This window comes from Lonchura striata, chromosome 34 (genome assembly GCF_050655825.1).
Source record: "Lonchura striata isolate lonStrDom1 chromosome 34, ASM5065582v1, whole genome shotgun sequence".
Taxonomy (NCBI): Eukaryota; Metazoa; Chordata; class Aves; order Passeriformes; family Estrildidae; genus Lonchura; species Lonchura striata.
In genome coordinates, this window is record NC_140736.1 from 4111021 (window position 1) to 4138419 (window position 27399).

Here is a 27399-nt window from a genome sequence, read left to right on the forward strand (position 1 = left end):
GGGGTCAGAGGTCACGGGGGGGTCACCCCAAATTTACTGCACGGACACCACAGCACAGAACCGACCACGACACCACGGGGGGGGGCCCCCCAAAATTTGGGGAGGGGTTGGGGGGGGGGAGAGACCCCCAACCCCCTCCCCTCCCGCACCCCCCCTCCCGACCCCCCCCAAAAACCCCCCCAAAATCCGCCCGCGGGGGGGGGAGGGGAGGGGGGCGCGGGAGGGGAGGGAGGGACCCCCAAAATTTCCCATCATGCAACACTCGGCGCCCCCCCCCCCCAAAATTTGGGAGCCCCCTCCCCAAAACCTCCCCTCCCCCCCCCCAGCTCGGTTATGGCTTTTGTCGGGTTTTTGGGGGGGGGTCGGGGGTTTTGGGGGTTTTTGGGGATTTTTGGGGGTTTTTGGGGGGCGGCCCCCCCCTAGGGGAGGGTGATGAAGGCCGAGGCCTTTTCCTTCAGCTGCCGCAGGCACAGGTGGCAGCTCCAGCTCCCTGCCCCAAAACGCCGAATTTCAACCCAAAAATGGCCCCGGAACGGCCCCAAATATCCCCCCGAAATCGGTAAATATTCCCCAAAAATAGCCCAAAAACTCCCCCAAATATCCCCCCAAAATTGGTAAATATTCCCCAAAAATAGCCCCAAAATTCCCCCAAATATCCCCCTGAAATTGGTAAATATTCCCCAAAAATAGCCCCAAAATTCCCCCAAATATCCCCCCGAAATCGGTAAATATTCCCCAAAAATAGCCCAAAAACTCCCCCAAATATCCCCCTGAAATCGGTAAATATTCCCCAAAAATAGCCCCAAAATTCCCCCAAATATCCCCCTGAAATTGGTAAATATTCCCCAAAAATAGCCCAAAAACTCCCCCAAATATCCCCCCGAAATTGGTAAATATTCCCCAAAAATAGCCCAAAAACTCCCCCAAATATCCCCCCAAAATTGGTAAATATTCCCCAAAAATAGCCCAAAAACTCCCCCAAATATCCCCCCGAAATCGGTAAATATTCCCCAAAAATAGCCCAAAAACTCCCCCAAATATCCCCCCGAAATTGGTAAATATTCCCCAAAAATAGCCCCAAAATTATCCCAAATATCCCCCTGAAATCGGTAAATATTCCCCAAAAATAGCCCCAAAATTCTCCCAAATATCCCCCTGAAATCGGTAAATATTCCCCAAAAATAGCCCCAAAACTCCCCCAAATATCCCCCCAAAATTGGTAAATATTCCCCAAAAATAGCCCAAAAACTCCCCCAAATATCCCCCCAAAATCGGTAAATATTCCCCAAAAATAGCCCAAAAACTCCCCCAAATATCCCCCCGAAATCAGTAAATATTCCCCAAAAATAGCCCAAAAACTCCCCCAAATATCCCCCTGAAATCGGTAAATATTCCCCAAAAATAGCCCCAAAATTCCCCCAAATATCCCCCTTAAATTGGTAAATATTCCCCAAAAATAGCCCAAAAACTCCCCCAAATATCCCCCCAAAATTGGTAAATATTCCCCAAAAATAGCCCAAAAACTCCCCCAAATATCCCCCCAAAATCGGTAAATATTCCCCAAAAATAGCCCAAAAACTCCCCCAAATATCCCCCCAAAATTGGTAAATATTCCCCAAAAATAGCCCCAAAATTCCCCCAAATATCCCCCCGAAATTGGTAAATATTCCCCAAAAATAGCCCAAAAATTCCCCCAAATATCCCCCCGAAATTGGTAAATATTCCCTAAAAATAGCCCAAAATTCCCCCAAATATCCCCCAGAAATTGGTAAATATCTCCCAAAAATATCCCCAAAATTCCCCAAAACTCCCCCAAATATCCCCCAGAAATCGGCAAATATCCCCCAAAAATATCCAAAAAATATCCCAAAAACTCCCCCCGAAATTGGCAAATATCCCTCAAATATCCCCCCAAATTCTCCCCAAAATCCCCAAATCCCCCCAAAAATCCCCCCAAATCCCCCAAATCCCCCCAAAATCCCAAAAAAATCCCCAAAATCCCCCAAATAACGACCCAAAATCTCCCAAATTCCATCCCTAAAATGCCCCAAAACGCCTCCAAACCCTCCCAAAATCCCCCCAAATTTCTCCCAAAATCTTCTCCAAAATTCCCCCAAAATCCCCCCAAAAATCCCCAAAATCTCAAAAAAATCCCCCAAAATCCCTAAAAGACTTCCCAAATCCCCCCAAAAATCCCCTAAAATTCCCAAAATCTCCCAAAATCCCCCAAAAATGCCCCTAAATGCCTCCAAGCCCCCCCAACCCACCCAAATTCTCCCAAATTCTCCCAGATTTCTCCCAAAATTTCTCCAAAATCTGCCCAAAAATACCCAAACATCCCCAAAATCCCCCAAATTCCCTTAAAATCCCCCAAAATATTCTCCAAAATCCCCCAAAATTTTCTCCAAAATCCTCCCATAAATCTCCCCAAATTCTCCCCAAAAATTCCCAAATCCCCCCAAATTTTCCCAAAATCTTCTCCAAAATCCCCCCAAAAAACCCTAAATGCCCCAAAATCACCCAAATTCCCCTAAAATGCCCCAAAATCTTCCCCAAAATCTCCCCAAATTCTCCCCAAAACCTCCCAAATCCTTCCAAAATTCCCTAAATTCCCTCCAAAAAAAAACCCCAAAATCCCTCCAAAACCCCCACAAAACTTCCAAAAAATCCCCCAAAATCTCCAAAACCTCCCAAATCCTTCCAAAATTCCCTAAATTCCCTCCAAAAAAAAACCCCAAAATCTCCCAAATCCTTCCAAAATTCCCCCAAATTCCTCTCAAAAATCTCCCAAAATCCCAAAAAAATCCCCCAAAGAATGACCCAAAATCTCCCAAATTCCCCCCCAAAAATCCCTCCAAACCCCCCCAAAATCCTCCCAAATTTCTCCAAAATCCCCCATAAATTGTCTCCAAAATCCCAAAATTCCCCAAATCCCCCCCAAAATCCCAACCAAAATAGTCCCCAAAATCCCACCAAAACCCCCGCAAAACCCCAAAAATCCCCCAAAAATCCCCCCAAAATCCCCCCCAAAATCCCCCAAATCCCCCTAAAAATCCCCCCAAAATCCTCCCAAAATGCCCCAAAATCCCCAAAATGCCCCAAAATCCCCCAAATTCCCTCCAAAACCCCCCAAAATATTCCCCAAACTCCCTCCAAAACCCCCACGAAACCCCCACAAATCCCCCCAAAAATGCCCCAAAATCCTTTCAAACCCCCCCAAAATCCTCCCAAATTTCTCCCAAAATTTCTCCCAAAATGCCCCAAAATGCCCCAAAATGCCCCAAAATGCCCAAAAAGGCCCAAAACACCCCAAAGTACCCTCGGGGGGCTCGGCCATGGGCGGGCTCAGGCAGTACATGTGGTAGCCGCGGTCGCAGTCGTCGCAGAACAGCAGCTGCTCCTGGGGCCAAAAAAGGCGATTTTGGGCAAAAGCAAAAAAATGGGGTTTGGGGAAAAAGAACGGATTTGGGGAAAGGACGGGGCCGGGGGAAAGGAATGGAGTTTGGGGGGAAAAAGGGATTTTTGGGGGAAATAAATGGAATTTTTTGGGGGGAAATGGAGGGGTTTGGGGTAAAAAGAAAGGGGTTTTTGGGGAAAATAAATGGATTTTTTGGGGGAAAAAATAAATTAATTTTGGGGGAAAAGAAAGGGATTTTTGGGGGAAAAAGAAATGGATTTGGGGGGAAAAAGGGATTTTTAGGGGAAAATAAATGGAATTTTTGGGGGGAAATGGAGGGCTTTGGGGTAAAAATAAGGGGGTTTTGGGGAAAATAAAGGGGTTTGGGGAAAAAAACCCCAATTTTGGAAAAAATAACAAATTTTGGGGAAATAACAGGATTTGGGGGAAAAAAGGGATTTTGGGGAAAATAAATGGAATTTTTTGGGAAAAAAATGAATGGGTTTTGGGGTAAAAATAAAGGGATTTTTGGGGAAATAAACTGATTTTTGGGGGAAAAAAGAAAGGGATTTTGGGTCAGGAAGAATGGATTTTGGGGAAAAAGAAACGGATTTTTGGGAACAAATGGCTTTTGGGGGAAAAACAGATTTTTGGGGGAAAAATAATGGAATTTTGGGGGAAAAATGGGATTTTTGGGGAAAATGAATGGAATTTTTGGGGGGAAAATGGATGGGTTTGGGGGTAAAAATAAAGGGATTTTTGGGGAAAAAAAAGGAAAGGGATTTTGGGGAAAAATAATGAATTTTGGGGAAATAACAGGATTTGGGGGGAAAAACAGATTTTTTGGGGAAAAGAAATGGAATTTTTTGGGAAAAAATGAATGGGTTTGGGGGAAAAAGAAAGGGATTTTTGGGGAAAATAAACAGATTTTTTTGGGAAAAAAAAACCAATTTTGGGAAAGAAAGTAAAGGGATTTGCGGACAAGAAGAATAGATTTTGGGGAAAAAGAAACGGATTTTGGGGTAAAAATGGATTTTTGGGGAAAAAATAAAGGGATTTTGGGTGAAAAACCCCAAATTTGGGGAAAATATAAACTGATTTAAGGGGGAAAGAGATTTTGAGACAAAAAAAAAATTGGGACAAAATTTTTGGGGAAAAATCAATGGATTTTGGGGGGAAAATCCGATTTTGGGAAAAATTAATTGATTTTGGGGACAAAGAAATGGATTTTGGGGGGATTTTGGGGAGGAATTTTGGGGGGATTTTGGGGGAATTTTGGGAGGATTTTGGGGGGATTTTGCGCAGTGTTTTGGGGGGATTTGCTGGGATTTTGGGGGGATTTGGTGGGATTTGGGGGTGTTTGGTGGGATTTTGGGGGGATTTTGGGGTGTTTGGTGGGATTTTGGGGGGATTGGTGGGATTTTGGGGTGTCTGGTGGGATTTTGGGGTGTTGGGTGGGATTTTGGGGTGTCTGCTGGGATTTTGGGGGTGTTGGTGGGATTTTGGGGTGTCTGGTGGGATTTTGGGGGTGTTGGTGGGATTTTGGGGTGTCTGGTGGGATTTTGGGGGTGTTGGTGGGATTTTGGGGTTCTGCTGGGATTTTGGGGTGTCTGGTGGGATTTTGGGGTGTCGGGTGGGATTTTGGGGCTGTTGTTTGGGATTTTGGGGTGTCGGGTGGGATTTTGGGGGGATTTTGGGGTGTCGGGTGGGATTTTGGGGTGTCGGGTGGGATTTTGGGGTGTCGGGTGGGATTTTGGGGGGATTTTGGGGTGTCGGGTGGGATTTGGGGTGTCGGGTGGGATTTTGGGGGGATTTGGGGTGTCGGGTGGGATTTTGGTGGGATTTTGGGGTGTCGGGTGGGATTTTGGGGTGTCTGCTGGGATTTTGGGGTGTCTGCTGGGATTTTGGGGCTGTTGTTTGGGATTTTGGGTGTCGGGTGGGATTTTGGGGGGATTTGGGGTGTCGGGTGGGATTGGGGCCGGGCTCGCTCACGTCGTTCTCGGCGCTGCCGCACAGGCTGCAGGATTTGCACTCGATGCATTGCCAGCGGTACGAGCGCGCCGCCGCCGCCATGGCCAGCGAGAACTGCAGGCACGACGGGTGCCCTGGCCAGAGCACCCAAAAGCACCCCAAATCACCCCAAAATCACCCAAAATACACCCCAAAATTACCCTAAAATAACCCAGAACTGAGCCCAGAACCCACCCCCAAATCACCCCAAAATCACCCCAAAATCACCCAAAATACACCCCAAAATTACCCAAAATACACCCCAAAATCACCCCAAAATAACCCAAAATACACCCCAAAATTACCCAAAATACACCCCAAAATCACCCCAAAATAACCCAAAATACACCCCAAAATTACCCAAAATACACCCCAAAATTACCCCAAAATAACCCAGAACTGAGCCCAGAACCCACCCCAAAATCACCCCAAAATCAGCCCAAAAATAACCCAAAATACACCCCAAAAATACCCTAAAAATACCCCAGAACTGAGCCCAAAACCCACCCCAAAATCAGCCCAAAATCAGCCCAAAATCACCCCAAATCACCCCAAAATAACCCAAAATACACCCCAAAATTACCTCAAAATAACCCAGAACTGAGCCCAGAACCCACCCCCAAATCACCCCAAAATCACCCAAAATACACCCCAAAATTACCCCAAAATAACCCAGAACTGAGCCCAAAACCCACCTCAAAATCACCCCAAAATACCCAAAATACACCCCAAAAATACCCTAAAAATACCCCAGAACTGAGCCCAAAACCCACCCCCAAATCACCCCAAAATTACCCCAAATCACCCCAAATTACCCGAAATCACCCCAAGTTACCCCAAAAATAACCCGGAACCCACCCCAGAATCACCCAAAAAACACCCCAAAAATATCCCAAAACCCGAAACCTTAAAATCCCCAAAATTACTCCAAAGTCCCAAAAAATGCCCTAAAAACCCCAAAATTGTGCACCTGTCCCCAATGTCCCGTGTCCCGTGTCCCATGTCCCATGTCCCGTGTCCGTGTCCGTGTCCATGTCCCATGTCCCATGTCCCATGTCCCATGTCCCGTATCCGTGTCCGTGTCCGTGTCCCATGTCCCGTGTCCGTGTCCGTGTCCGTGTCCCGTGTCCCGTGTCCCGTGTCCCGTGTCCCATGTCCCATGTCCCGTGTCCCGTGTCCGTGTCCGTGTCCGTGTCCCGTGTCCGTGTCCCATGTCCCGTGTCCGTGTCCGTGTCCATGTCCCCTGTCCCGTGTCCGTGTCCGTGTCCCGTGTCCCGTGTCCGTGTCCCATGTCCGTGTCCGTGTCCATGTCCCATGTCCCATGTCCCATGTCCCATGTCCGTGTCCATGTCCATGTCCCATGTCCGTGTCCCGTGTCCCCTGTCCCATGTCCATGTCCCATGTCCCGTGTCCCGTATCTGTGTCCGTGTCCGTGTCCATGTCCCATGTCCCATGTCCCATGTCCCGTGTCCGTGTCTGTGTCCCGTGTCCATGTCCCCTGTCCCATGTCCCATGTCCCATGTCCCATATCCCGTGTCCCTTGTCCCATGTCCCATATCCCATGTCCCATCTCCCATATCCCATGTCCCATGTCCCATGTCCCAGTCCCCTGTCCCGTGTCCGTGTCCGTGTCCGTGTCCCACCTGCGCGCCCGCAGTCGGCACACGCGATCAGCGGCTCCTCGCTGCCGCGCGCTCTGGGGCCGCCGGCGCAGAAGTCGCAGGGGCCCTCGGGGGGGGGCCCGGGGGGGGCGGGGCGGCCTGGGGGGGTGACAGGGGACCCCCAAATCCTGGGTGGGACCCCGGAAAAACCACCCCGAAAAACCGCGCCCAAAACCGGCAGGAAACGGGGAAAACGCACGAAAATCGCCCCAAAACCACCCTAAAATCACACCCGAGAAAATCCGGAATCCACCCCAAAAACACCCCAAAATTACCCCCAAAACCACCCCGAAATCACCCCAAAAACACCCCAAAATTACCCCCAAAACCACCCCAAAACCACCCCAAAACCACCCCAAAATTACCCCAAAATCATCCCAAAATCACCCCAAAATTACCCCCAAAACCACCCCAAAATCATCCCAAAAACACCCCAAAATTACCCCAAATCCACCCCAAAACAACCTCAAAACCACCCCGAAATCACCCAAAAATCACCCCAAAATAACCCCCAAAATCACCCCAAAATCATCCTAAAATCCCCCCAAAAATTCCCCCCAAACCACCCCCAAAATCACCCCAAAATTTCCCCCAAAATAACCCCAAAATCTCCCCAAAATTACCTCCAAAATCACCCCCAAAACACGCCCAAATTCACCCCCAAATCCCCCCAAAAACACCCCAAAATAACCCCAAAATCACCCCAAAACCAACCCCAAAATAACCCTAAAATCCCCCAAAATTCCCCCCAAAACCACCCCAAAACCACCCCAAAATACCCCAAATTACCCCAAAGCCACACCAAAATCAACTCCCAAAATTTTCCCAAGAACATCTCAAACTGCCCCCAAAACCCCCCCATAATCACCCCAAAATCCCCCAAAAGAACCCCAAAGCCTCCCAAAAAATCACCCCAAAATGTATGGAAAATCACCCCAGTCCCCCCAAAATTACCCCAAAATCACCCCAAAATCACTCCAAAATCACCCCCGAAATCAGTCCAAAATCCCCCAAAATTCCCCCCAAAACCACCCCAAAATCACCCAAAAACCACCCCCAAAATAACCCTAAAATCACCCCAAAATTCCCCCCAATATCACCCCATAATCACCCCAAAATCCCCCAAAATTACCCCAAAGCCACCCCAAAATCAACCCCCAAAACTATCCCAAGAACACCCCAAAATCCCCCCAAAATCCCCCCAAAATCCCCCCAAAACTCCCCAAAAGAACCCCAAAGGCACCCAAAAAATCACCCCAAAACTCTCCCAAAAATCACCCCAAAGTGTCCTGAAAATCACCTCAGTCCCCCCAAAATTACCCCAAAATCCCCCAAAATCATCCCAAAATGCCCCAGAATCACCCCAAAAATACACCAAAATCATCCCCAAATCATCCCCAAAATCACCCCAAAAATACACCAAAATCATCCACAAATCATCCCCAAAATCATCCCCAAATCCCCCAAAATCATCCCAAAATGCCCCAGAATCACCCCAAAAATACACCAAAATCATCCCCAAATCATCCCCAAAATCACCCCAAAAATACACCAAAATCATCCACAAATCATCCCCAAAATCATCCCCAAATCCCCCAAAATCATCCCAAAATGCCCCAGAATCACCCCAAAATCACCCCAAAAATACACCAAAATCATCCCAAAATCACCCCAAAAATACACCAAAATCATCCCAAAATCCCCCAAAATCACCCCCAAACTCACCCCAAAATCACCCCCAAAATCACCCCAAACCCACCCCAAAATCTCCCCCAGAATTCCCGCCAAAATCACCCCAAAATTACCCCCAAAATCACCCCAAAACCACCCCGAAAATAACCCTAAAATCCCCCCAAATTCCCCCCAAAACCACTCCAAAATTCCCCCCAAAATCACCCCAAATTCCCCCCAATATCACCCCAAAGCCACCCCAAAATCCCCCAAATTACCCCAAAGCCACCCCAAAATCACCCCCAAAATTTTCCCAAGAACATCTCAAAACCATCCCAAAATTCCCCCAAAATCCCCCAAAATCAACCCAAAATTAGCCCCAAAATCCCCCAACAACCCCCCCAAAATTAGCCACAAAATCCCCCAAAATCCCCCAAAATCCCCCCAAAAAATCCCAAAACCTGTCCCAAAGAAGCCCCCCCGGAGACCCCCAAAATGTCGGGCTGGGACCCCAAAAAAAGCCCCAAAAAATCCCAAAACGGCCCCAAAAATCCTCCCGGGGGATTCCAGGGGAGTCGGGCGATTTCAGAGGATTTTGGGTGAATTTTGGGGGATTTGGGGTGAATTTTGGGATTTTGGGGTGAATTGGGGGGATTTTGGGGGATTTTGGGGTGATTTTGGAGGAAATTTTGGGGTGATTTTGGGGTGGTTTTAGGGTGGTTTTGGGGGGATTTTGGGAATTTTGGGGTGATTTGGGGTGATTTTGGGGGGATTTGTTGGATTTTGGGGGGATTTTTGGGGGATTTTGGGGTGATTTGTTGGATTTTGGGGGGATTTGGGGATTTTGGGGTGATTTGGGGGTGATTTTGGGGATTTGGGGTGATTTTGGGATTTTGGGGTGATTTTGGGGATATTGGGGGACTTTTTGGGGATTTTGTGGTGATTTGGGAATTTTGGGGTGATTTTGGGGTGATTTTGGGGTGATTTTGGGGATTTGGGGTGATTTTGGGATTTTGGGGATTTTGGGGGGGTTTTGGGGGATTTTTGCGGTGATTTGGGGGATTTGAGGGATTTTGGGGTGATTTGGGGTGTTTTTGGGGGATTTTGGGGGGGATTTGGGGAATTTGAGGTGTTTTGGGGGGGTTTTGGGTGGATTTGGGGGATTTTGGGGTGATTTGGGGTGTTTTTGGGGGATTTTGGGGGGATTTGGGGATTTTGGGGTGTTTTGGGGGGGGTTGGGTGGATTTTGGGGATTTTGGGGTGATTTGGGGTGTTTTTGGGGGATTTTGGGGGGATTTGGGGATTTTGGGGTGATTTGGGGTGTTTTGGGGGATTTTGAGGGGGATTTTGGGGATTTTGGGTTGATTTGGGGTGTTTTTGGGGGATTTTGGGGGGATTTGGGGATTTTGGGGTACCTGTGTTCCTGCGCTGGTTTTCGGGGGCCCAGTTGAAATCTTTGTAAAACTCTGGGGGGGCAAAGGCACAAAAAGGGGGTGAAGACCCCCCAAAAACCCCCCAAAAACTCCCCAAAAACACCAAAACCCCCCAAAAACCCCCAAAAACCGGGATAGAGACCCACCAAACCCCCCCAAAGCCCCCCCCAAACCGGCACACAGACCCCCCAAATCTCCCCAAAACCTCCCAACCCCCCCAAAAAACAGCACAGACACCCCCAAACCCCCCAAATCCCCCCAAAAACCGGAATAGAGACCCCCAAAATGGGACTGCAACCCCCCCAAACTCCCCTAAACCGGGACAGGGACCCCCAAAAATGGGACCCAACCACCTCAAACACCCCCAAACCCCCCCAAAACCGGGATAGAGACCCCCCAAACCCCCCCCCAAACCCCCCAAACCGGCACAGAGACCCCCCCAGACCCCCCCAGACCCCCCGAAACCGGGATAGAGACGCCCCAAAACCCCCAAGCCCAGAACAGAGACCCCTCCAGACCCCCCAAACCCGGCACAGAGACCCCCCCAAACCCCCCAAACCCCCCCAAACCCGGCACAGAGACCCCCCAAACCCCCCCAAACCCCCTCAGACCCCCCAAACCGGCACAGAGACCCCCACAGACTCCCTCAGACCCCCTAAACCCGGCACAGAGACCCCCCAAACGCCCCCCCAAAACCCCCAAAACCGGGATAGAGACCCCCAAAAATGGGACCAAACCCCCCAAACCCGGCACAGGGACCCCCCCAGACCCCCCCAGACCCCCCCAAACCCCCCAGCCCCCCGCCCCCATCCCCGGGCCGGGCTCCCGGCTCACGCCTGTGCGGGTTCCTGCGGGGCGGCCCCGCGCCCCCGCCCGGCTCCTCGGGCTCGTCCTCGGCCAGGTGCGAGTGGCTGTAGTGGTAACTGAGCCCCGGGCGGTTCTTGTAGCGCTTCCCGCAGACTGCCGGCACCAAAACCTCCTCAAATCCCCCCAGAATGGGCTCCGGAACCCCAAAAACCCCAAAAACCTCCTCAAATCCCCCCAGAATGGGCTGGGGGACCCCAAAAACCTCCTCAAATCCCCCCAGAATGGGCTCGGGGACCCCAAAACCTCCTCAAATCCCCCCAAAATGCGCTCGGGGACCCCAAAAACCCCAAAATCTCCTCAAATCCCCCCAGAATGGGCTCGGGGACCCCAAAAACCCCAAAATCTCCTCAAATCCCCCCAGAATGGGCTCGGGGACCCCAAAATCTCCTCAAATCCCCCCAAAATGGGCTCGGGGACCCCAAAAACCCCAAAAACCTCCTCAAATCCCCCCAAAATGCGCTCGGGGACCCCAAAAACCCCAAAACCTCCTCAAATCCCCCCAAAATGGGCTCGGGGACCCCAAAAACCCCAACAACCTCCTCAAATCCCCCCAAAATGGGCTCGGGGACCCAAAAACCCGGACGGGGAACCCAACTCCCCCAAATCCCCAAATTCCACCGCTGTTCCCAAAATCCCGCCGTCCCAGAAACCCCAAATCCCGATCCCAAATCCCGATCCCAAATCCCAATCCTAAATGCCGATCCCAAATCCCGATCCCAACTCCCGATCCCAAATCCCGATCCCAAATCCCAATCCCAAATCCCGATCCCAACTCCCGATCCCAAATCCCGATCCCAACTCCTGATCCCAAATCCCGATCCCAAATCCCGCTCCCAAATCCCGATCCCAAATCCCAATCCTAAATCCCGATCCCAAATCCCGATCCCAAATCCCAATCCTAAATCCCGATCCCAAATCCCGATCCCAAATCCCAATCCCAAATCCCAATCCTAAATCCCGATCCCAAATCCCGATCCCAAATCCCGATCCCAAATCCCAATCCTAAATCCCGATCCCAAATCCCGATTCCAAATCCCGATCCCAAATCCCGATCCCGATCCCAAATCCCGATCCCGATCCCAAATCCCAAATCCCGATCACAAATCCCAATCCCGATTCCAAATCCCGATCCCAAATCCCGATCCCAAATCCCGATCCCAATCCCGATCCCAAATCCCGATCCCGATCCTGTTGCTGTTCCCAGTCACATTTCCAATCCCAGTTCCGATCTTGATCCCTTTCCTGATCCTGATCCCGTTCCCGATCCTGTTCCCAAATCCCAAATCCCGGTCCCAAATCCCGTTCCTGATCCGATTCCCGATCCCAAATCCTGATCCTGATCCCAAATCCCGATCCCGATCCCAAATCCCGGTCCCAAATCCCAAATCCCGTTCCCAATCCCGATCCCAAATCCTGATCTCAATCCCGCTCCCACTCCCATTCCCGTTCCTGTTCCTGATCCTGTCGCCCATCCTGATCCCATTCTCAATCCCGAGCCCATTCCTGTTCCCGATCCCAATCCCCATCCCAAATCCCGGTCCCAAATCCCGTTCCTGATCCCGTTCCCGATCCCAAATCCCAATCCCAAATCCCAAATCCCATTCCCAATCCCGATCCCAAATCCTGATCTCAATCCCAATCCCGATCCCCGTCCTATTCCTGCTCCCTTTCCCAATCCCATCCCAATCCTGATCCCGATCCCGTTCCCGATCCCAAATCCAATCCCAGCCCTGATCCCGATCCCAATCCAGTTCCCAATCCCAATCCTGACCCCATTCCTGATCCTGATCCCATTCCCAATCCAATTCCCCATCCCAATCCCAAATCCCAATCCCAATCCCAATCCTGACCCCATTCCTGATCCTGATCCCATTCCCAATCCAATTCCCCATTCCCAATCCCAATCCCAATCCCAATTCCAAATCCTGTTCCCAATCCCAATCCCCATCCCAAATCCCCATCCAAAATCCCAATCCTGATCCCGATCCCAAATACCAAATCCTGATCCCATTCCCAATTCCAAATCCTGATCCCAATCCCGTTCCCAAAACCTGAACCCAAATCCCAAATCCCCAAATCCCAAATCCCAAATCCCCAAATCCCAGATCCCAATCCCAATTCCAATCCCAATCCCATTCCCAAATCGCGATCCCAATCCCGCTCCCGATCCCATTCCCAATTCCAAATCCCAAACCCCATTCCCAATCCTGTTCCTGTTCCCAATCCCAAACCCCAAATCCCAAATCCCAAATCCTAATCCTGATCCCAAATACCTATCCCAAATGTCAAATCACATTCCCAATCCCAATCCCAATCCCAAATCCTGTTCCAAATCCCGATCCCCATCCAAAATCGCCATCCCAAATTCCCATTCAAAATCCCAATCCCGATCCTGATCCCAAATCCCACATCCCCATCCCGTTCCCAATCCCAAATCCTCTTCCCATTCCTGACCCAAATCCCAATCCCAAAACCTGAACCTAAATCCCAAATCCCAAATCCCAAATCCCAAATCCCAAATCCCAAATCCCAAATCCCAATCCCGATCCCAAATCCCATTCCCGTTCCCATTGTTCCCTTATTCCCGTTATTCCTGTTGTCATTCCCATTGTTATTCCAGTTATTCCTGTTATCATTCCTGTTGTTATTCCCGTTATTCCTGTTGTTATTCCTGTTATTTATTCCCATTATTCCCGTTGTTATTCCCATTGTTATTCCCGTTGTTATTCCCGTTGTTATTCCTGTTGTTATTCCTGTTATTCCCATTATTCCTCTTATTCCCATTATTCCCGTTGTTCCCGTTATTCCCGTTGTTATTCCCATTGTTATTCCCGTTCTCATTCCTGTTGTTATTCCCGTTGTTATTCCCGTTATTCATTCCCGTTGTTATTCCCATTGTTATCCCCGTTATTTATTCCTGCTGTTATTCCTGTTGTTATTCCCATTATTCCCGCTGTCATTCCTGTTATTCATTCCCGTTGTCATTCCCATTCTCATTCCCGTCATTCCCGTCATTCCCGTTGCCATTCCCGTCATTCCCGTTCTCATTCCCGTTCTCATTCCCGTTCTCATTCCCGTCATTCCCGTTCTCATTCCCGTTGCCATTCCCGTCATTCCCGTTGCCATTCCCGTTATTCCCGTTCTCATTCCCATTGTCATTCCCGTTCTCATTCCCGTTATTCCCGTTCTCATTCCCGTCATTCCCGTTCTCATTCCCGTTCTCATTCCCGTTCTCATTCCCGTCATTCCCGTTCTCATTCCCGTCATTCCCGTTGTCATTCCCGTTATTCCCGTTCTCATTCCCATTATTCCCATTGTCATTCCCGTTGTCATTCCCGTCATTCCCGTCATTCCCGTTCTCATTCCCGTTCTCATTCCCGTCATTCCCGTTGCCATTCCCGTTCTCATTCCCGTCATTCCCGTTGTCATTCCCGTTGTCATTCCCGTTCTCATTCCCGTTCTCATTCCCGTTATTCCCGTCATTCCCGTTCTCATTCCCGTTGCCATTCCCGTTATTCCCGTTGTAATTCCCGTTCTCATTCCCGTCATTCCCGTTGCCATTCCCGCTGTCATTCCGGTTCTCACGGCGGCTCACTCACTGTCGCACACGTAGGGTTTGTCTCTCTCCTCCAGCGCCGCCTCCACCCTCCTCTTCATCACCAGCCCCAGAGCCTGGGGGACAGGGAGGGCGGGCGGACAGACGGACGGAGGGACGGACGGAGGGACGGACGGACGGACAGAGGGACGGAGCGACAGAGGGAGGGACGGAGGGACGGATGGATGATGGATGTCCATCTGTCCACCTGTCCCTCTGTCCATCTGTCCCTCTGTCCCTCTGTCCACCTGTCCCTCTGTCCATCTGTCCCTCTGTCCACCTGTCCCTCTGTCCATCTGTCCCTCTGTCCATCTGTCCCTCTGTCCCTCTGTCCCTCTGTCCATCTGTCCATCTGTCCAACTGTCCCTCTGTCCCTCTGTCCATCTGTCCCTCTGTCCCTCTGTCCCTCTGTCCATCTGTCCATCTGTCCAACTGTCCCTCTGTCCCTCTGTCCCTCTGTCCCTCTGTCCATCTGTCCATCTGTCCAACTGTCCCTCTGTCCCTCTGTCCCTCTGTCCCTCTGTCCCTCTGTCCCTCTGTCCATCTGTCCCTCTGTCCCTCTGTCCCTCTGTCCATCTGTCCATCTGTCCACCTGTCCCTCTGTCCCTCTGTCCCTCTGTCCCTCTGTCCCTCTGTCCATCTGTCCATCTGTCCAACTGTCCCTCTGTCCCTCTGTCCATCTGTCCCTCTGTCCCTCTGTCCCTCTGTCCCTCTGTCCCTCTGTCCCTCTGTCCATCTGTCCATCTGTCCATCTGTCCCTCTGTCCCTCTGTCCCTCTGTCCATCTGTCCATCTGTCCAACTGTCCCTCTGTCCCTCTGTCCCTCTGTCCACCTGTCCCTCTGTCCACCTGTCCATCTGTCCCTCTGTCCCTCTGTCCCTCTGTCCCTCTGTCCACCTGTCCATCTGTCCATCTGTCCCTCTGTCCCTCTGTCCCTCTGTCCCTCTGTCCCTCCGTCCATCCCCGTGTCCATCCCCGTGTCCGTCCCTCCGTCCGTCCCCGTGTCCGTCCCGGTGTCCGTCCGTCCCGGTGTCCATCCGTCCCGGTGTCTGTCCGTCCGTCCGCGCTCACCTTGCCCTTGGCCTTGCTCTTCCTCCGGGGCGCGTCATCGTCCGGCTCCTCCCCGTCGGGGTCGTGCGGGAACTCGGGGGGAGGCGGCTTCTGGAACCCGGGAACCCGGGAATTCGGGAATTCGGGAATTCGGGATTGGGAATTCGGGAATTCGGGAATCCGGGAATTCGGGAATCCGGGATTGGGAATTCGGGAATTCGGGATTGGGGATTCGGGATTGGGAATTCGGGATTGGGGATTGGGAATTCGGGATTGGGAATTCGGGAATTCGGGATTGGGAATTCGGGAATCCGGGATTGGGAATTCGTGAATTCAGGATTGGGAATCCGGGAATTCGGGAATCCGGGAATTCGAGATTGGGAATCCGGGATTGGGAATCCGGAATTCGGGATTGGGAATTCGGGAATTCAGGATTGGGAATTCGAGAATTCGGAATTCGGGATTGGGAATTCGGGAATTCGGGATTGGGAATTCGGGATTCGGAATTCGGAATTCGGAACCCGGGAATCCGGAATTCGGAATTCGGGAATCCGGGATTGGGAATTCGGAATTCGGAATTTGGGAATTCGGGAAATCGGGAATCCGGGAATTCGGGAATCCGGGAATTCGGGATTGGGAATTCGGGATTGGGAATTCAGGAATTCGGGAATTCTGGATTGGGAATTCAGGAATTCGGGATTGGGGATTCGGGATTGGGAATTTGGGATTGGGTATTCGGGATTTGGGAATTTGGGATTGGGGAATTTGGGAATTGGGGATTGAGAATTTGGGATTGGGGATTTGGGATTGGGAATTCGGGATTGGGGAATTCAGGATTTGGGAACTGGGGATTGGGAACTTGGGATTTGAGAATTCGGGATTGGGGAATTTGGGATCGGGAATTGGGGATATGGGGGAATTCGGGATTGGGAATTTGGGATTTGGGAATTCGGGATTTGGGAATTTGGGATTGGGGAATTCGAGAATTTGGGATTGAGAATTTGGGATTGGGGATTTGGGATTGGGAATTCGAGAATTTGGGATTGAGAATTTGGCATTGGGGATTTGGGATTTGGGATTTGGGATTTGGGAATTCGGAATTGGGGAATTCGAGAATTTGGGATTGAGAATTTGGGATTGGGGATTTGGGATTGGGAATTCGAGAATTTGGGATTGAGAGTTTGGGATTTGGGATTTGGGAATTCGGGATTGGGAATTCGGGATTGGGGAATTCGGTTTTGGGAATTTGGGACAAGGGAATTTGGGATTGGGAATTCGGGATTTTGGAGGCTTTGGGATTTTGGGGCAATTTGGGATTTGGGACAAAATTCAGGATTTTTGGGGAAATTGGGGATTTTGGGGGTAATTCAGGGGAATTTGGGGTTTGGGAGAAAATCTGGGAATTTGGGATTTGGGGGAAATCGGGGGAATTCTGGGTTTGGGAGAAAATCAGGTTTTGGAGGAAATTTGGGATTTTGGAGGAATTTGGGACTTTGGGAGAATTGGGGGATTTTGGGGGAATTGGGACATTTTGGGAGGATTCGGGATTTGTGGGGAAATTCGGGATTTTGGGGGAATTCGGGATTTTGGGGGAAATTCGGGATTTTGGGGGAAACTCAGGATTTTGGGGGAATTCGGGATTTTGGGGGAATTCGGGATTTTGGGGGGAATTTGGGGGTTGGGAGAGAAACGGACACGGGAGGGACGGACGGACACGGGATGGACACACGGACAAACACACGGATGGACACACAGATGGACCCATGGATGGACACACAGATGGACACACGGACAGATGGACACATGGATGGACACACGGATGGACACATGGATGGACACATGGATGGACACACAGATGGACACACGGACAGATGGACATACGGACGGACATACGGACGGACACACGGACGGACACACGGACGGATGGACACACGGACGGACACACAGATGGATACACGGATGGACACACGGACGGACACACGGACAGACAGACGGACGGACACGGGATGGACACACGGACGGACAGACGGACGGACATACGGATGGACACACGGATTGACACACGGACAGATGGACACACGGACGGACACACGGATACACGGATGGACACACGGATGGACACACGGACGGACAGACGGACGGACACACGGATTGACACACGGACAGACACACGGACAGATGGACACACGGACGGACACACGGACAGACACACGGACAGACACATGGACAGATGGACACACGGACAGACACACAGATGGATACACGGATGGACACACGGACGGACACACGGACAGATGGACACACGGATGGACACACGGACGGACACACGGACAGATGGACACACGGACACACGGACACACGGACGCACTGACCGCTCCGTCGGGCGCCCCGTCCTCGTCGCGGCTCTCGGGGGTCTCGGCGCTCAGCAGCGCCTCCAGCACCGGCCCCTCGGGCAGCGCCCCCTCCCGGCGCAGCGGCGCCTCGCAGCCTGCGGCGGCACGCCAACGACACGCCAACGGCACGCCAACGGCACGCCAACGACACGCCAACGACACGACACCCACACGCCACCCACACGCCACTGACATGCCACCCACACGCCACCCACATGGTCCAGACACGCCTCCGGCACAACACCCACATGCCACCCACACGCCACCCACATGCCACTCACATGCCACCAACACACCACCCACACAGCCCAGACACGGCCCAGACATAGCCCAGACACGCCATGGACATGCCACAGACACGCTCCGGACACACTCCAGACACGCTCTGGACATGCTCTGGACATTCTCCGGACACGCCTCTGCCCACCCTGCAGCCACTCCGGCCACCCTCTGACCACCCTCTGACCACTCTGACCATCCTCTGACCATCCTCTGACCACCCTCTGACCATCCTCTGGCCACCCTCTGGCCACCCTCTGACCACCCTCCGACCATCCCTCTGCCCACCCTCTGACCATCCTCTGACCACCCTCTGACCACCCTCTGACCACCCTCTGACCACCCTCTGGCCATCCTCTGACCACCCTCTGACCACCCTCTGGCCACACTGACCACCCTCTGACCATCCTCTGACCACACTGACCACCCTCTGACCATCCTCTGACCACACTGACCATCCTCTGACCCCCCTCTGACCACCCTCTGACCACCCTCTGGCCACCCTCTGACCATCCTCTGACCATCCTCTGACCACCCTCTGACCATCCTCTGACCACCCTCTGGCCACCCTCTGACCATCCTCTGACCATCCTCTGACCACCCTCTGACCATCCTCTGGCCACCCTCTGGCCACCCTCTGGCCACCCTCTGGCCACCCTCTGGCCACCCTCCGGCCACCCTCCGGCCGCTCCGGCCGCTGCGGACACTCACAGGGCCGCAGCCGCGGGGCCTCCAGGATGTTCAGGCGCCGCTTCTTGCGCCAGCAGCGGGCGGGGTAGGAGTAGATCTGACCAGGGGACAGGCCTGGGGAATGGCCGGAGAGTGACCACTGCACCCCGGGGTGACCACTGCACCCCCTGAGTGACCACACGGGGTAGGAGTAGATCTGACCAGGGGACAGGCCTGGGGAATGGCCGGAGAGTGACCACTGCACCCCCAGAGTGACCACTGCACCCCGGGGTGACCACTGCACCCTGGGGTGACCACTGCACCCCTGGAGTGACCACTGCACCCCTGGAGTGACCACTGCACCCTGGGGTGACCACTGCACCCCTGGAGTGACCACTGCACCCTGGGGTGACCACTGCACCCCTGGAGTGACCACTGCACCCTGGGGTGACCACTGCACCCCTGGAGTGACCACTGCACCCTGGGGTGACCACACGGGGTAGGAGTAGATCTGACCAGGGGACAGGCCTGGGGAATGGCCGGAGAGTGACCACTGCACCCCAGAGTGACCACTGCACCCCTGGGGTGACCACTGCACCCCGGGGTGACCACTGCACCCTGGAGTGACCACTGCACCCCGGGGTGACCACTGCACCCCAGAGTGACCACTGCACCCCGGAGTGACCACTGCACCCCGGGGTGACCACTGCACCCTGGAGTGACCACTGCACCCCAGAGTGACCACTGCACCCCTGGGGTGACCACTGCACCCCGGGGTGACCACTGCACCCCGGGGTGACCACTGCACCCCAGAGTGACCACTGCACCCCGGAGTGACCACTGCACCCCGGGGTGACCACTGCACCCCGGGGTGACCACTGCACCCTGGAGTGACCACTGCACCCCGGAGTGACCACTGCACCCCAGAGTGACCACTGCACCCTGGAGTGACCACTGCACCCCGGGGTGACCACTGCACCCTGGAGTGACCACTGCACCCCGGAGTGACCACTGCACCCCGGGGTGACCACTGCACCCCTGGAGCGACCCTGACCCCAAAGTGACCCCGACCCCAAACTGACCCCGACCCCAAACTGACCCTGACCCCAAACTGACCCCAACCCCAAACTGACCCTGACCCCCCCAAACTGACCCCGACCCCAAACTGACCCTGACCCCCCAAACTGACCCTGACCCCCCAAACTGACCCTGACCCCAAACTGACCCCGACCCCCCAAACTGACCCCGACCCTGACCCCAAACTGACCCTGACCCCAAACTGACCCCGACCCCCCAAACTGACCCCGACCCTGACCCCAAACTGGCCCTGACCCCAAACTGACCCCGACCCCCCAAACTGGCCCTGACCCCCCAAACTGACCCTGACCCCAAACTGACCCTGACCCCAAACTGACCCCGACCCCCCAAACTGACCCTGACCCCAAACTGACCCTGACCCCAAACTGACCCCGACCCCAAACTGACCCTGACCCCAAACTGACCCCGACCCCCCAAACTGACCCTGACCCCCCAAACTGACCCTGACCCCAAACTGACCCTGACCCCCCAAACTGACCCTGACCCCAAACTGACCCCGACCCCCCAAACTGGGGGGGTTTTTCCCCCATTCCCAGGGGTCTCTCCCCATTTTGGGGGTCCCGGGGTTGGTCTCGGGGGTCTCTCCCCATTTTGGGGGTCCCGGGGGGTCTCGGGGGTCTCTCCCCATTTTGGGGGTCCTGGGGGGTCTCGGGGGTCTCTCCCCATTTTAGGGGTCCCGGGGTTGGTCTCAGGGGTCTCTCCCCATTTTGGGGGTCCCGGGGGTCTCATCGGGCCGGCGCTGTGCTCTGTCTGTGTCCCGGGGGTCTCTCCCTGCCCTGGGGGGGGTCCCGGGGGTCTATCCCCATTCCAAGGGTCCCGGGGGTCCCGGGGGTGGTCTCAGGGGTCCCGGGGGTGGTCTCAGGGGTCCCGGGGGGTCCCGGGGGCGGTCTCAGGGGTCCCGGGGGTGGTCTCAGGGGTCCCGGGGGCGGTCCCAGGGGTCCCGGGGGTCCCGGGGGTCTCACCGGGCCGGCGGTGCGCTCTCTCCATCCAGATGTAGGAGTTGCTCTGGTCCCTCCCCATCCCGGGGCTCCCGTGGGTCACTCCCCAACCCCGGGGGTCTCTCCCTGTCCCGGGGGTCCCGGGGGCGGTCCCGGGGGTCCCGGGGGTCTCACCGGGCCGGCGGTGCGCTCTCTCCATCCAGATGTAGGAGTTGCTCTGGGCCACGCCGGTCTGCGCGTCCAGGAAGGGCAGGCGGAGGCTGCGCTCGGCGCAGAGCCGGGCGTTGTAGCTGCGGCAGTGCTCCAGCGCCTCGCGGTAGAACTCCTCCCCCAGGCTGCGGGGGCACCCGCCTGAACCCCGACATCTTCCCGAAATACACCCCGAAACCCGCGACCCCCGCCCAGCCCGGCCCCGAGCTCCGCGACCCCCGCCCAGCCCGGCCCCGGTGTCCCCGGGGTGTCCCAGGCACAGCCGCTCCCCCAGGCTGCAGGGACAGCGCCTAAACCCCCAAATCCACCCAAAATCTTCCCAAAATGGGCCCCAAAATCTCCCCAAAATCTGCCCCAAAATCTCCCCAAAATCTGCCCCAAAATCCTGCCCAAAAACCTTCCCAAAACCCGCGACCCCCGCCCAGCCGGGTCCCGGTGTCCCCAGGGTGTCCTGGGATGCCCCCGGTGTGTCCCGGGGTGTCCCAGGTACAGCCGCTCCCCCAGGCTGCGGGGGCACCGCCTGAACCCCCAAATCCACCCAAAATCTTCCCGAAATACACCCCAAAACCGCGACCCCCGCCCAGCCCGGCCCCGAGCTCCGCGACCCCCGCCCAGCTGGGTCCCGGTGTCCCCGAGCGTCCCCGGTGTGTCCCGGTGTGTCCCGAGGTGTCCCAGGTACAACTCTGCACTCAGGCTGCGGGGACAACGCCTGAACCCCCAAATCCACCCAAAATCTTCCCAAAATACACCCCGAAACCCGCGACCCCCGCCCAGCCCGGCCCCGGTGTCCCCGGGGTGTCCCAGGCACAGCCGCTCCCCCAGGCTAGGGGGGCACCATCTGAACCCCAAAATCCGCCCCAAAATACACCCCAAAATCCGAATACACCCCAAAATCCTCCACAAAATCCACCCCAAAATCCGCCCCAAAATCCACCCCAAATCCGCCCCAAAATCCTCCCCAAAATCCATTAACTCTGCCACAAAATGCCTCCTAAAATCCACCCCAAAATCTGCCCCAAAATCCTCCCCAAAATCCGCCCCAAAATCCTCCCCAAAATCCGCGAACTCCGCCAAAAAATCAGCCCCAAAATCAGCCCCAAAATCCTCCACAAAATTCTCCCCAAAATCCATGAACTCCACCACAAAATGCCTCCCAAAATCCACCCCAAAATCCACCCCAAATCCACCCCGAAATCCTCCCCAAATCCTCCCCAAAATCCGTCCCAAAATCCACCCCAAAATCCTGCCCAAGATCTGCCCCAAAATCCTCCACAAAATCCACCCCGAAATCAGCGAACTCCGCCACAAAATCCACCCCAAAATCCTCCCCAAAATCCTCCCCAAAATCCACCCAAAATCCACCCCAAAATCCACCCAAAATCCTCCCCAAAATCCACCCCAAAATCCTCCCCAAAATCTGCCCCAAAATCCACGAACTCCGCCAAAAAATCCTCCCCAAAATCCTCCCCAAAATCTGCCCCAAAATCCGTGAACTCCGCCAAAAAATCCTCCCCAAAATCTCCCTGGACATCCCAAAATCTCCGGGATTGGAACCTGGAGCAGGACCGGGACCGGAATTGGGACTGGGATCAGAAACGGGATTGGGACCGGGATCAGAACCGGGATTGGGACCGGGATCAGAACTGGGATTGGGACCAGGATCAAAACTGGGACTAGGACCGGATCAGAACCGGGACTGGGATCAGAACCGGGACTGGGATCAGAACTGGGACTGGGATCAGAACCGGGATCAGAACCGGGATTGGGACCAGGATCAAAACTGGGATCGGGATCAGAACCGGGACTGGGACTGGGACCGGATCAGAACTGGGACTGGGATCAGAACCGGGACTGGGATCAGAACCGGGATTGGGATCAGAACTGGGATTGGGACCTGGATTGGGACTGGGATCGGGATCAGAACCGGGACTGGGATTGGGACTGGGATCAGAACCGGGACTGGGATCAGAACAGGGATCGGGACTGGGATTGGGACTGGGATCGGGATCAGAACCAGGACTGGGATTGGGACTGGGATCAGAACCGGGACTGGGATCAGAACCGGGATTGGGATCAGAACTGGGATTGGGACCTGGATTGGGACTGGGATCGGGATCAGAACCGGGACTGGGATTGGGACTGGGATCAGAACCGGGACTGGGATCAGAACTGGGATCGGGACTGGGATTGGGACTGGGATCGGGATCAGAACCAGGACTGGGATTGGGACTGGGATCAGAACCGGGACTGGGATCAGAACGGGATTGGGACCGGGATTGGGATTGGAACCAGGACTGGGACTGGGACCGGGATCAGAACCAGGACTGGGGCCAGAACTGGGATGGGGATTAAGATTGGAACCAGGATCAGAACTGGGACTGGGATTGGAACCTGGACAGGGACTGGGACTGGGATTGGGATTGGGATTGGGATTGGGATCAGAATCGGGACTGGGAACGGAATCAGAACCGGCATTAGGACTGGGACTGGGATTGGGACTGGGATTGGGACTGGGATCGGAACCGGGATTGGGACTGGGATTGGAACCTGGACAGGGACTGGGATCGGGATCAAAATCGGGATTGGGAATGGAATCAGAACCGGCATTAGGACTGGAATTGGGATTGGGATTGGGATTTGAACCGGGACAGGGACTGGGATTGGAACCGGGATTGGGACTGGGACTGGGATCAGAACCAGGAATGGGACTGGGATCAGAACTTGGACTGGGGCCAGAACCAGGATGGGGACCAAGACTGGAATCAGGATTGGGACTGGGATCGGGACTGGGATTGGGACTGGGATCAGAACCGGGATTGGGATCAGAACTGGGACTGGGATCAGAACGGGATTGGGATCAGAACCGGGATTGGGATCAGAACTGGGATTGGGACCGGGATTGGGACTGGGATCGGGATCAGAACCAGGACTGGGATTGGGACTGGGATCAGAACCGGGACTGGGATCAGAACCGGGACCGGGATCAGAACCGGGACCGGGATCAGAACCGGGATTGGGATGGGATTGGGATTGGAGCCAAGACTGGGACTGGGCCTGGGATCAGAACCGGGACTGGGATCGCAGGGATGGAGGGTCTGGTACTGGAGGGGAGGGACCCAACTGGAACAGGGACCAGCATTGGCACCGGCACCGGGACCGGATCAGAACCGGCACCGGCACCGGATCAGAACCGGCACCGGGATGGAATCAGACCTGGGACTGGAACCAGGATCAGAACCTGCACCAGGAGGGGGTTAGGACCAGGACTAGGATTGAGATCAGAACCGGGACTGGGCCGGGATCAGAACTGGGACTGGGACCAGGACAGGGATTGGGATCAGAACCGGGACTGGGCCGGGATCAAAACTGGGATCTGAACCGGGACTGGGACCAGGACAGGGATTGGGATCAGAACCGGGACTGGGCCGGGATCAAAACTGGGATCTGAACCGGGACTGGGACAGGGATCCGAACTGGGACTGGGATAGGGATTGGGATCAGAACCGGGATCAGAACCGGGATCAGAACTGGGATCTGAACTGGGATCTGAACCGGGACTGGGACAGGGATTGGGATCAGAACCGGGATCAGAACCGGGATCTGAACTGGGATCTGAACTGGGATCTGAACCGGGACTGGGCCGGGATCAGAACCGGGATCAGAACCGGGATCTGAACTGGGACTGGGACTGGGATAGGGATTGGGACCAGAACCGGGACTGGGCCGGGATCAGAACCGGGATCAGAACCGGGATCTGAACTGGGACTGGGATGGGATTGGGACTGTGGCCGGGACTGGGACCAGGACCGGGACCGGGATTAGGACCAGAATTGGGACTGGGACCCCGCCGGTACCGGATCCCCATCCCGGTACCGGATCCCCATCTTGGCAGTACCAGATCCCCATCCCAGTACTGGATCCCCATCCCAGCCGGTACCGGGGGTTTCCATCCCCACCGAGTCCCTCCCGCCGCTACCGGGGGCTCCATCCTGGAGCCTCCATCCCCCGCCGGTACCGACACCTCCATCCCCGCCCGAACCGGGTCCAACCCCGCCGGTACCGGCACCTCCATCCCCGCCCGAACCGGGTCCAACCCCGCCGGTACCGGCACCTCCATCCCCGCCCGAACCGGGTCCAACCCCGCCGGTACCGGCACCTCCATCCCCGCCCGAACCGGGTCCAACCTCGCCGGTACCGACACCTCCATCCCCGCCCGAACCGGGTCCAACCTCGCCGGTACCGGCACCTCCATCCCCGCCCGAACCGGGTCCAACCTCGCCGGTACCGGCACCTCCATCCCCGCCCGAACCGGGTCCAACCCCGCCGGTACCGGGCCCAAACCCCAAACCTCCATCCCCTCCCGGTGCCGGTACCGGGGATTTCCATCCCCTCCCAGCACCGGTACCAAACCCCCATCCCCTGCCGGTGCCGGTACCGAACCCCCATCTCCTTCCGGTACTGGTACCGAACCCCCATCCCCTCCCGGTGCCGGTAGCGGAGCCTCCATCCCCTCCCATCACCGTTACCGGAGCCCCATCCCCTCCCGGTCCCGTTACCGGAGCCCCATCCCCTCCCAGCACCGGTACCGAACCCCCATCTCCTCCCGGTACCGAACCCTCATCTCCTCCGGGTGCCGGTACCGGAGCCTCCATCCCCTGCCGGTGCCGATACCGGAGCCTCCATCCCCTGCCGGTGCCGATACCGGAGCCCCCATCTCCTCCCGGTGCCGGTACTGGTGGTCGCCCATTCCCTCCAATCACCGTTACCGGAGCCCCCATCCCCTCCAGGTGCCGGTACCGGGAGTCTCCATCCCCTGCCGGTGCCGGTACCGGGAGTCTCCATCCCCTGCCGGTGCCGGTACGGGATCCTTCATCCCCTCCCGGTGCCGGTACGGGATCCTCCATCTCCTCCCGTTGCCGGTACCGGAGCCTCCATCCCCTCCCGGTACCGAGCCCCCATCCCCTCCCGGTACCGAGCCCCCATCCCCTCCCGGTACCGAACCCCCATCCCCTCCCGGTACCAGGGCTCTCATCCCCTCCCGGTGCCGGTACGGGATCCTCCATCCTCTCCCGTTGCCAGTACCGGAGCCCCCATCCCCTGCCGGTACCGAGCCCCCATCCCCTGCCGGTACCGAGCCCCCATCCCCTGCCGGTGCCGGTACCGAGCCCCCATCCCCTGCCGGTACCGAGCCCCCATCCCCTGCCGGTGCCGGTGCCGAGCCCCCATCCCCTGCCGGTACCGAGCCCCCATCCCCTCCCAGCCCCGGTACCGGGGGTCCCACCCCGCCCCCGCCGCCGCCGTGCCGGTGCGGGCTGGGGGTGGGGGGGGCCCAGCCCGGTGCCGGGGCGGTGCCGGGGCGGCGCCGGGCGGCGGTGCCGGTGCCGGGGCGGTGCCGGTGCCGGTGCCGGTGCCCCGGAGCCGCGCTCACCATTTGAGGGGCTTGTGCAGAGCCGTGGCCATTTTGCGCCGCCGGGGCCGCTCCGCGCTCGGGGAGGGGGCGGCGGGGCTCGGCCCCCCCCTCCCCTCCCCCGCTGCCCCCCCGGGGCCGCCGCCGAGCCCGCGGGACCCCCGCCCGCCCCGCCCCTCCCCCCCCGCCCCGCGCTGCCGGTGCCCGCCGGTACCGGGCGGGGGGGAGGGGAGGGGGGCAATGGCGGCGGGGCGCCGGGACTACAACTCCCGGCGTGCCCCGCGCGCCGCTGGTTGGCTGGGGGAGCTGTCAATCACCGCAAAGGGGCGGGGCTAAGGGCGGGGCTCCCTCCTGTCAGCGCTATTGGGGGGGGGGGGCAGGGAGCCCCAAAATCGCCCAAAATTCCATCAAAATCCCCCAAATCCTCCCCAAAATCCATCAAAATCCCCCAAATCCCCCCCAAAATCCCCCAAATCCTCCCCAAAATCCATCCAAATCGCCCAAATCCTCCCCAAAATCCCCCAAATCCCCCCCAAAATCCATCAAAATCCCCCAAATCCTCCCCAAAATCCATCCAAATCCCCCCCAAAATTCCATCAAAATCGCCCCAAATCCTCCCCAAAATCCATCAAAATCGCCCAAATCCTCCCCAAAATCCACCCCAAATTCCCCAAATTCTCACCAAAATCCCCCCAAAATCCCCAAAATCCTCCCCAAAAATC

General features: G+C 55.6%; 1 protein-coding gene across 3 annotated transcripts; it reads right to left on the reverse strand.

Moving 5' to 3' along the window:
• Nucleotides 1-11: 11 nt before the first annotated feature.
• Nucleotides 12-26845, reverse strand: LOC110482799 (zinc finger protein neuro-d4). Of its 3 annotated transcripts, XM_085564739.1 has the most exons (12): nt 26699-26845; nt 21235-21395; nt 19067-19159; nt 18056-18171; nt 15705-15794; nt 14639-14711; nt 11007-11132; nt 10155-10205; nt 7051-7167; nt 5390-5502; nt 3319-3400; nt 12-490 (listed from the first exon to the last, which is right to left on the reverse strand). In XM_085564739.1, the coding sequence occupies exons 1-12, from the start codon at nt 26728-26730 to the stop codon at nt 420-422; spliced, it is 1125 nt and encodes a 374-aa protein (XP_085420865.1). In that variant the 5' UTR covers nt 26731-26845; the 3' UTR covers nt 12-419. The 3 variants fall into 3 exon arrangements, with proteins under 3 accessions (XP_085420865.1, XP_085420866.1, XP_085420867.1); XM_085564740.1 differs by lacking the exon at nt 7051-7167; XM_085564741.1 differs by lacking the exons at nt 21235-21395; nt 26699-26845 and adding an exon at nt 21085-21166.
• Between the last annotated feature and the right edge of the window lie 554 nt (nt 26846-27399).

Coding starts and splice junctions, on each gene's coding strand:
- LOC110482799 (XM_085564739.1), bottom strand. CDS start 26,730: ATGGCCACGGCTCTGCACAAGCCCCTCAAATG. Junction 11,133..14,638: donor CAAACCCTACGTGTGCGACA/GTGAGTGAGCCG, acceptor TGGTGCCGGCAG/TCTGCGGGAAGCGCTACAAG. Junction 10,206..11,006: donor CCGCAGGAACCCGCACAGGC/GTGAGCCGGGAG, acceptor TTGCCCCCCCAG/AGTTTTACAAAGATTTCAAC.